General features: G+C 48.1%; 1 protein-coding gene across 1 annotated transcript in view; it reads right to left on the reverse strand.

Moving 5' to 3' along the window:
• Positions 1–1272: 1272 nt before the first annotated feature.
• The window catches only part of BTBD2 (BTB (POZ) domain containing 2), a 15450-nt gene continuing 6363 nt past the window's right edge, over positions 1273–10359 (reverse strand). The window contains exons 3-8 of the mRNA XM_010013995.1: positions 9084–9189; positions 8113–8310; positions 4873–5065; positions 3299–3386; positions 2148–2294; positions 1273–1445 (exon numbers count right to left, since the gene is read on the reverse strand). Of these exons, the coding sequence (XP_010012297.1) occupies positions 1284–1445; positions 2148–2294; positions 3299–3386; positions 4873–5065; positions 8113–8310; positions 9084–9189 (894 nt within the window). The 3' untranslated portion in view covers positions 1273–1283. The remainder of the gene's footprint in view (positions 1446–2147; positions 2295–3298; positions 3387–4872; positions 5066–8112; positions 8311–9083; positions 9190–10359) is intronic.

Below are 10359 nucleotides of genomic sequence, written 5' to 3' on the forward strand. Positions count from 1 at the left end.
CCTCACCAGTGGGCAGTGACCATGAGGCTGGGCAAGGACAAGTCACCCACCTCCTTCCCAGCGGGACAGCACTTCCCTGCGCAGCCACAGTCGTACCTGCTGGTGGGGAAGAGCAACCAGCCCTCAGCAGCTCAGAAAGGGGCATCTTCAAGATGACCAAGCTCTGGGGCCCAAAGAAAGACAGGCGACACCTCTAACTCTCACATCCTCCTGTGCCTGTCCAGGCAGTTGGGCTGTGCAAGCACACACAGGCAAAGAGAAGATCCTTAACGTCTTCCTAAACTGCTTCCTAAACCCCTGTCCAACTGCTGTGTTACCAGGGAAGGGGCAGTTGCACATCAAGGCTCTGCCTACTGCGCACCTGATGTGGCCAGGGCAGGTTTAGCAATGCTCAGAACAGAGAGAAACTGCATTGAAACGTGCATGAGAGCAGCAGCAATCACAGAACAGGGGCAGGGCAGGCAGCTCCCCTGCTCCACCCAACAAACCCGGCACTATCTGCAGAGGTCTCAGCACGGTAACAACTACTGTGGGCACCCTGAACCCTGCCTGGGGTGTCAGAGGGTCACCCCTCGTTTGGAACGTGCTGTGGAGCTTGCAGGAGCAGCCCCAGGACCCAGCCTGCAGCCAGGGCAGAGCCAAGCCCCTGCCCTGTCCCTGCTCCTCCAGGAGCTCCACTCACCGTCACCAAGGCCAAGGATTGTCACAGAGCAGTGAGAAGAGCACAAGAACGCCGCAGTCTCTCCAGTTTTGAGGTCTCCCTCAAGACCACATAGTGCTGAAAACAGCGAAGCCTCAGGGAAAAGGCCACTTCCCAAAACTTCCTGCGTGCAGTGGCTGGCGGGAGGGAAGGCGCCGGGCACGGGCTGGCCGAGCAGGAGAGGATGGGGCCACCCAGCCCTCGAGTGTGTCTTTATGCAGAATTATCTCCTCACAGCAAGTCTCACCACAACCAGAGCCACTCGTTTCCATGCTTCTGACCGGTGGAAAAGCATCTACATTCATTTACAGTCCAAAAAACGCATGTTGTTAGATAGGATTAACCAGGAAAGTGAAGAATGACTAGCCACAGACACCTACAAATGGTACTGGTGTACCAGTTAGTCTGGTACGTGATAGCAGCAGAATCACTAGCACAAGGCAAAACATGAGCTTTGAAATGATTTTACTGAGACCTTTGGCTAGTGTGGCTCCAATTGGTGTGGTCAAACTCAGCCAGAAATTTAGTTTGGAAGGTCACGGGGAAGAGAACAGAGGAGTCCAGAGCCAGCTCCGCAGCTGCACTATGTGTAGAAGATGATCTCTGGGATTTGTCCATCCTCCACGGAAGTGCCGTTGTTATTCCCAGCCGCGTAACAGAACGTAAAACAGGTCTTGGCTCCCGTTGTTGGCGATTCATGGATCACTTTGCGCAGTCCTTTGGTTCCATAGTGGGAATCTGGACCCTGCGATGGTCACAGAAGACAAAATAGATCAAGACAGGGCTCGCAGGACCCTGCTCAGGCTCAGCCCAGGAGGTTTGGCCTCACAGCCTGGCCTGAAGCAACCAGCTTGGGAGGTTCCCAGCACCTCCCTCTTCTGCCTGGCTCTTGCACCTTAGGAGTTTTGGGCAAAGTTCTCACCTCTATCAGAACGTGACACTACATTTAACCAGATCAACAGTTAAATATCAACTTCTTTAAGCCACTGCAGGCAGGCTCAGGACCACAGACCTGCAGCACTGATGGCTTGTCTGTACCACCAAAACCAATCCCAGCACTTCACCAATAACGTAGCCTGCTCATTGACGGACACTTGCAAGACAAGTTCAAAACCAACTCTGAGTGCTGGTGGTGAACATGCTCATGGCTCCAGCAGCTGAAGGACTACAGAGCAGACCTTTGAGAATCACAGACTGGTTTGGGTTGGAGGGGACCTTAAAGCTCATCCAGTTCCAACCCCCTGCCACGGGCAGGGACACCTTCCACTAGAGCAGGTTGCTCCAAGCCCCTGTGTCCAGCCTGGGCTTGAACACTGCCAGGGCTGGGGCAGCCACATCTTACACATTAGGCCTTGAAAAACATAGAGCAAGAGCCCTGTTGAACTACAGAGCCTGCTCTCACCTACTCCCATCCTGTCTCTCCAACCCACACACCCCAGTCCGGTACCTTTAGAGTAGCACACGCTGTATAGTTGACGTTGGGTAGAATCTCAACAGGCTCCTTGAACATGACCCGGAAGGTGTTTGATGATCCATCACAGCTGAAGCCTGTGTCATTCTGCCCCAGCACCGTGTTGCTGTCAGTGTGGATGATCTGTAAGACACGTGTTCACTTTTAGTCTGCAGTTAGTTGAATGCTGCCCTGCACCACTGCAGGTGTGTTGCCCCTGAACTGGACCAAATCTGAAGGGCTCAACAGTTTGACCAGCCCCACTACAACTCCACTAACCCATTACTTAGATCTGCCTTCAGTGATCACACAGAATAACCACGGGCTTGGGTCCCAGACAGCCCAAGACAATCCCTCCTTACCCTGAAGCCTGTCAGAGGACTACAGGCTGACGTTCTGTGCTTAGATCTTCACTTGCCTTTCTCCTCCAAGAGCTCAAAGGGACACCAGAATGAGACCCTGACTATCAAATAAAATTAACAAACACAGTATGTCAGCACATCAGCCTTGCTCTGCTGGGATAACTTTCCTGGAGATGGTTCTTCTCCAGTGATCCAGACTGGGGTTACGTATGCACATCCAGATCAAGGCACACGAGATTTCCATAAGCTGCCCCAGTCTTGGAACAAGATCATGATGGACTTTGGACAACTGAGTCTCCCTCAGTCCTACTCATCGTCCCAAACAGGACGCTGACGACATGAGGCTGCATGTCAGCACTGCACAGGTCCAGCACAGACATAGCAACTGCTTTCTTCTCTTCCCTCGTTGAACTGGAGCTGCTCCACTGCATCTGCACAGCTCAGACCAAAAGACAGTCCAAGGACTATTTGCAGCACCCAACTGTGCTGCAGCACCTTTCAGTGTGGGAAAACTCACACAGCTTCTTCTCAGCCTGTGTCACAGCTCTCAGAGATGTATTTTCAAAGGACAGCAAGTGCAGTGACGCATGCAACGGGAGGCTACGTAACACGGAGAGCAATAATCCCTCTTATCCCCAGTGCCCCATCTGGCCCTCACTATATCTGCCAGACACCCAATCTAGAAACAAATACAGGCCCTTCTAGCTTAAGATGTTGCATATTCACTGAAAAGTTTAAGTCAGTGCCTCCAGCAGCAAGTATTTTTAATGTAGAAGAGAGAATTACCTGTATATTTACTTGGTAATCTGTTGGCCCATGTATGGATCCATACAATCCAAACCCAACTACAAATATCCTTTTGTTTACAGAGAACCTGCAGGAACAGATCAGGGAAGTCAGAGCAACCACCACTCCTGTATTGTTTTTGTACACGGATTATACAGGAATATCTTCACTCACTTTATACCAAAAATGTAATCAAACATGCTACAGTTTAAAGTGCAAATCTTACTAGTAACTGAAATCCTTTCCAGAAACCACAACCTGCAAGCTTTCAACTTTGACTGTCCTAATGGGCTCACAAGGATTTTGTTTGTTCGTGTAAAATACAAAGGTGCACAATCCCATCACTAACTCCACAGTCCAGGCTCAGAAAGCATTTCAAGGTTGTGGTACAACATCAGATCAAGATTAAAGAGTAGAAAACCAGATTCAATAGCTCCTGAATGCAGGAATCCCTCCTGCCTAAGGCAGCAAGGGGAAGGATATTCACCCCACTGCCCCACTGCAGCTCCATCTTCTCAGGGGAATGAAAGCCTCAGTGCCTGCCAAACAGCCAATATAATTTCTTCACCCATCCACCAACTCTTTGAGTCCTGCATGTTTCAAGATCAAACATCTGCAGCAGGCTGGAAGCCACTGCTCTGCAACCAGCATGAGGTATTCAGTGCTGACACTGCACACAAGCCTTGCTTGAAGACTGACCCTGCAGTTGAACTTAAGAGTTGAGTACAAGCTCCAAAAGGTCTCTGAGCATTAGATCTGAGTGCAGCATTTGGAGGTAGCAGCTCTTCCAATTACAATCTCCCATAAAGGGATGAATAGATCAGAAGATCCAACCAACAGCTGTATCGATGTGCAAGAGAACCACTGATGAAAAGGCTTGTAAATCTTAAAGGCTGTATTAAAGCAAGTTCCCCTTCTACCCAAGACAAAGATGAATCAGGAAATAGCCCAGGCTGATTACCTCCTGTCTTGCTCTAACCACCTGGCCACACAAGGCTTGCAAACCCCCATTTCCCACACCACACCTCCACGTCTCTGTCATCACGACTGGGCTTTGCTGTTTCTCTACAAGCTTAGGTCTAAACAAACTAGGTATCAGCAGCAAAGCAGGCACAGCAAGCATGTTATGCTAATCTCTCCCTCAAATACGCAGGATTAAGGGGCTTCAAAAAGCCACATTTACACTTACAACCTGATGGAGCACTGGTTAGTTGACATACTCAGGCACAGAAGGAAGCCACGAGTTGCATGGTGACTCCAACCACTATGTGCCCATGCAGCTGCAGGAAGCCACTTGAAAAGGAGAGAAATAACCCCCAAAGAGGCCTGTGCTGCCACATTTTATGGAAACCTCTGCCAGTACAGAAGCAAAGTGGCAGCCTGCAGCTGCACATGCAGGTTAATGCATCAGGTGATGCTTTTGCCCAGCAACACTTTCCCTTCAGGGTTCACACCAGGGTTTATATGGTGGAAGCAAAGGTCTAGCACGTAACTTTGCAGGTTTTAGGGCTAAAGTAGGCTCAAAGCTCAGTAAACATGAATCTATCAGCAGCAGAATGAGCAGAGAAGCTGACCTTATCCTGTCACTAGTCCCACTGTACCCCCAGCGGCTCTCCACCTGCTGGAAACGGCTGATGCTGCACTCCTTCCCCCGCAGGCAGCAGCGCGGCCGGTCAATGAACTCCACCCGGGGCTTTGGGTTCACTGTGAAGTGGAGGAACAGGCTCACCACTTCCCGGTCCGTGAGGATTCCCGACTGGGCAGGCCCTGCAGAGGAGCACGAAAGCAGTGACACCATCAGAAACCAGAAGGGATCCTTTGGGGATTGACACTGAGAGGCAAACTTGACTTGCAGTGGAGGGTGGGTCATGCCCGCACCAAACACGGGATCTCGCTGGTGCGTCAGGAAGTTCAAGCCCAGGCAGAAAGGTGCTGCTGAGGTTTATGTGCACACAGAGTCTCTGCGACTCTGCTGCAGAGTCCCTGCAGGGGGCACGTTCATGAAACAGGTTGGACACACGGCTCTGCAGAGCTGAAATGCATTTGACTAACAGGACTGCTTTAAAAACCTAAACCATGCAGCTAATCCTTCCCCCACTCCCCCAGGAGATGGTAATACTGGTGTGACAGGGATTTCCATACATCTACCCTGGTATTTTATAACATTACTGATAAGACATCACAAAAGCCCATGAGGGGAAGTGGGAGGCAGTGTCACCATGGAGTGTTTTTCAATCAAGACAAAGGTGATTCAGCTCACACCCTGCTTTGATTCCCTCCTTCCCTTGGGCATTTAAACGCTGGTTTTTATTGATTTAGGTTTTCTAATAACCTTGTTGTGGAATCCAGGGAAAAGTATTAGTGACTTCAGCAAGAACTGAAACGTGTTCTCATCTTTTTCACAGGAACCAGATGTTTTTTTTCCAAAGTGATGCTAAACTCAAGCTTTGGAAACTACTTCGAATACTTTCAAAAGTGGAACCAGCTAAAAATCAGTCTTTAGCAGAAGAGTCAAAAGCTGCTCTGCACCTCAATTTGCAAGAGGCTTTTAACAGAAACTACTGCATACTGGAGAAACAATAGCATTAAGTGCTCTTTAATGTGGGAAGCCAATGCCTGGCTACTGGTTGGTCCAAAACGTTACTTTCAGCACGTTATGCAGACATAATGTGGCCCAAGGCTGCAATAGGTAGAGATGAAAGAATTTAAGGAAGTTGACTGTTAACAGATAAATGAGCTTATGGATACTTTGCTCAGCAAAATAAGCCATCACTGATCATGTCTAAACTCATCCTGTGTTGCTGCAATTCAATTCTCAAATGTTTCAAATTACTTGCTCTGAGGGAAGGGAGTGACATATTTGCCAGGTAAAACACCTTCATGCAAAACTCCATGTTTGATACCAGACTACACAATGAACTGGTGAAACCACTGCCTGTAAAAACCATCCTTTTTTTCAGAGTCACTCAGAAAAAGGACAAAGCTGAAGCAATTCCAAGGTAGTCCCTTGTTTAAGGAAGAGCTGACCAGCGCAGCCTCACAGGTTTGGCATTTCTTTTGCTCATCTTTTTAGGTTAAAGTAGAGAAAATGTAGGAGTTTCTCTCAAAGAAATAAAAGGACTAACCAAAGATCCAAGTTGAACTGACAGCATGGGGAGGGGCCTTGACATTCCCAGCTCAAAGGTGTCAACCCAAATGTGTCGAAATTAACAAGTTCCTCCCAGTAAGACAGAATGGTACAAGAGCAACTGAAATGGAAGTTGAATGGAAGGGTTGAAAGAAACAGGATCTACACACAAGTGCAAAGCTTGGTACACACAGACTGCTCCGGTGGCTGTAACGCTATCCAGGAGGAGAAGGGTCTCTCCCACCAAGGTGGTCATAAGCCTGCGATCTGCTGGGACACTGCTGTGTGGCACAACACACACCGAGGAACAGAGTGTGCCGTGTTTTCACCCGGTGCCAGCACAAAGGGAAGTGACCCAGTTCAGGTGAAGGGATCTCTGCCTCCACGAGCAGCGTTTCTGAAGAGATTTGCATCCCTCAGACCACAGTGCAGCTGTGATGGGCAAACTAGAAAGTGGGTACCCAGTCTTAAGCACAGATTTACTATCCTTCTCCATCTTGGAATATGTCTATTAACTGGACAGGGTCCTTTTATAAGGGCCTGTAGGGACAGGACAAGGGGGAATGGCTTTAAACTGGAAGAGAGAAGATTGAGATGAGCTCTAAGGCAGAAGCTCTTCCCTGGGAGGGTGCTGAGGTGCTGGCACAGGGTGCCCAGAGAAGCTGTGGCTGCCCCATCCCTGGCAGTGTTCAAGGCCAGGTTGGACACAGGGGCTTGGAGCAACCTGCTCTAGTGGAAGGTGTCCCTGCCCGGGGGAGGGGTTGGACCTGGATGAGCTTTAAGGTCCCTTCCAACACAAACCGTTCTGTGTTTCTAGTTCATAGACAGAGATAAGCTGAAGCCATCTCTGCTTTCAGAAGTGATTTGCAAAAGAAGGGGTGTCACTGACTCTTTTTGCTCCTCTGTGCACGTAGCTGCAGCCTAAAACAAGTTTCAGTTTTGAAAATGGCTCCAGAGTGTCTTTCAGCATGAAAACTAAGCCAATTGCCAGTTTTTGGTCACTGAAGAATCACCAGAGTATGAAGTCAAAACCAACAGGCAATGAAAACAAAACATCTTTAGTCAAAACTGTGAAATGATTCAGACACCTTTGTAGACCAAGATCTTAACATAAACTTGCGTAAGGCTTTCAGATGCAGACTAAACAACGCCAGCCCTTCAACTGAAAGAACATTTCGGAAGTTCTTTCTGTTATGGGGTCTTCTCTGAACAGCAGCAGCCAGACAAGGCCAATCCACCACTGGACTACAGGTGGCAGCAGATAAGAGGATGGGGAGAAACCCTCATTTCTCTTTGGGAGCATGCTACAACTAACACCAATTACTTGCAACTCGAGTAGCTTTGTGTAGTTTAAATGCTTGGAATGATTAGAAGGGAAAGCACCTGAACACATTTAGATCTTTGCTCTGTGATGAATGAGAAAGCAACCATCTAAACACACTGTGAGTACAAAGCCAGCTATGATCCGACTTGCTCCTAGCTGATGGAGCACCACAGTCTTTAAAACAAGAACTACTGAGCGTGGATGAATGCAGCATTTACACAGTAGATTTTGTGGATCAGTGTGAATGGGGATAATCTCAAACTATTTCAGACACAAAGAGAAAATCCATTTCCATATATTTGACTCTCTGTAGCTCAGAGAAAGCAAAGACCAGGGTTGCCAGAAACACCTTTGTTCAGTTACCTGCTGCAAACTCCTCAATAGTCATCAGTGGGAAGCGGATAAGAGAAAGTGCTTTGCCCAGAACTTTCCGCTTGTTCTCTGGAATCACCTGCAGCTGCTGCCGTTGACACTCAGCCTCCGACCAGCGAACCACTGCATTAAACAAACGAACCTCCCGGATCCCCAGCGTGTCCCTCTCCAGCACCGCAACCAGGGTGTCTGCAAGGCAGGACAGACAGTGACAACTTTAGGCACTACCCCAAGTCACCCTGTTTTACCTAGCCAGAAGCAGCCTATGTACAACCCAAGTAGAAGAGAAGCAACTGAAAAACCAGCATCTCCCCAAAGTGCTGCCTGCAGCCTCTGAGGAAGATTTATCTGCATATTCCATAATCAAGTAACTCACTGGAGCAGCAAACAGTGCTCATTTAATTGGAATGTTAATGGAAGTGCAGTAGAGTGAATTGCAACTTATTTGGCATCAAATTTGGATGAAGCGAGCAGCACGCAAGCCAGAAGGTTATCCGTGCCTTACCTCGAGTTCATCTCATTAGAAGAAGGTTAAAGTCTAAAGTTTAATGTTTATTAAATGTGCCCAGCAAGTCAGGAAACTGCATCTATCATTAAAATAGCCAGCTCTTGCTTCCAAAAACGTAACACCTTTTTGTCTCCAAAACCTGACTCAGGGAGCAATGCCAACTCCACAAAAAAAGGCGAGTTACAGCCACCCAAAACCTGCCAACATCAACAGAGGAAATGGGCTTTGTATCATGCCCAGAAACTCAAGTTGCACCAAAGTAAGCAGATCTCGGGATACTTCTGCAAGCCAGGATGCTCTTTTGCAAGTGCCTTGTCTTGAGCCACTTAGTGCCAGAGACTGTTCGTTCAACAGTTTGCTCCTGAGCAGCAAAGCCACAAAAGAGAAGTGTCAAGTATTAACCTGTAGTAACTTTAGAGGAAAGCATGCAAAGGGAGGAGGGAGAAACGCTTACCCAGATCGATGTCTGTAAACCCCTCCGCATTGATGGCATCTGATGTGTTCTTGTCTATGTTCTCTAGGCAAAGGCTGGCCAGCTGAGGCTCATCAAAGAGTCTTGCCTAGTAATGAAGAAGCAGTCATTAACGCAAAAGGTATTTTAAAGTCTACATGAAGTAAAGACCCCCCCTTCCCTCCCAGAGCCTGTCTTCATTAGCAATATCATGTCTGACTGCGTCAGGAATTCACCAGCCTGCAGCCCTCCTTCACAAGCAGTTAAGCAAGATAAGGCAAACACTAGAAAAAGCTGTGTTTGGCATCAGTTCTGGTTTAGCTGAGCAGGTCTTCAGGCATGTCTTTTCTTCTAACATCACAGCAGTTAAGGCAGCTAAAGTGCTTTCTAGCTCCATACTGACCATGTCAGCTGAGCATGGATAGTTCTTACTACATCAGGTTTTATATTTAGAAGAAAGCTTTGCCCAGTGACTCCAGGCATGCTCCCTCTAGGGATATGCAGAGACACATTATTCTGTAAGAACATGGTTACACTGATCTCGCGTATTAGCAGGCACACTGCTTGTGTCCAAGAGAGATGTGCAAAACCCCACGGGGTACACAGCCTGCTCTGTGCATTTGCATGTTTTGCACAGAAACAGCTACTATAATCTAGTTACTTTACAGAATTCTCCCCAAAATAGGTTACTATTCCAAACAAAGCCTGCACACAGCTTGGAGAGTTGCTCAGAATCTCTCTGCCCAACTTAAGTGCAGTCGCATAACAATTTCACTACCACTTCATAACCTCCTGGACTGCCAAGACATGGTGCCAGCCCTGCACCTAGTATAAGCAGAAATGAGGTGGGAACACACTAAAGTCACCAACGAGATCTCTTATTTCCAATAAGCCATCTTTGGTTTTGCTATTTAGGAAAAAACTGCCTCAACATCACCTAACAGTACAAGAGTACATTGGGACTTCGACTCATTGCCACAGATTAGGTTTTAAACTGTGGTTTGAGCTGGGAATTCAGTCATTCATGCAGGTTAGTACTACCAAGCATCTTCTGCTTCACCCTTGTTCACGGGCTGTAGAGCTCAGCAAGGCCAACCTTTCACACTGAAACCTCTCTCACCAGAACTGCCTGACAGGAGGTGGTAGTGAGGGCGGGTCAGTCTCTTCTCCCAAGTAACAAGCAACAGGAGAAGAAGAAATGGCCTCGAGCTGCACCAGGGGAGGTTTAGCTGGAGCTGAGGAACAATTCCTTGCCCAGAGGGTGCTCAGGCATTGGAAC

This window comes from Nestor notabilis, unplaced genomic scaffold (assembly GCF_000696875.1).
Source record: "Nestor notabilis isolate BGI_N333 unplaced genomic scaffold, ASM69687v1 scaffold25784, whole genome shotgun sequence".
Lineage (NCBI taxonomy): Eukaryota > Metazoa > Chordata > Aves > Psittaciformes > Psittacidae > Nestor > Nestor notabilis.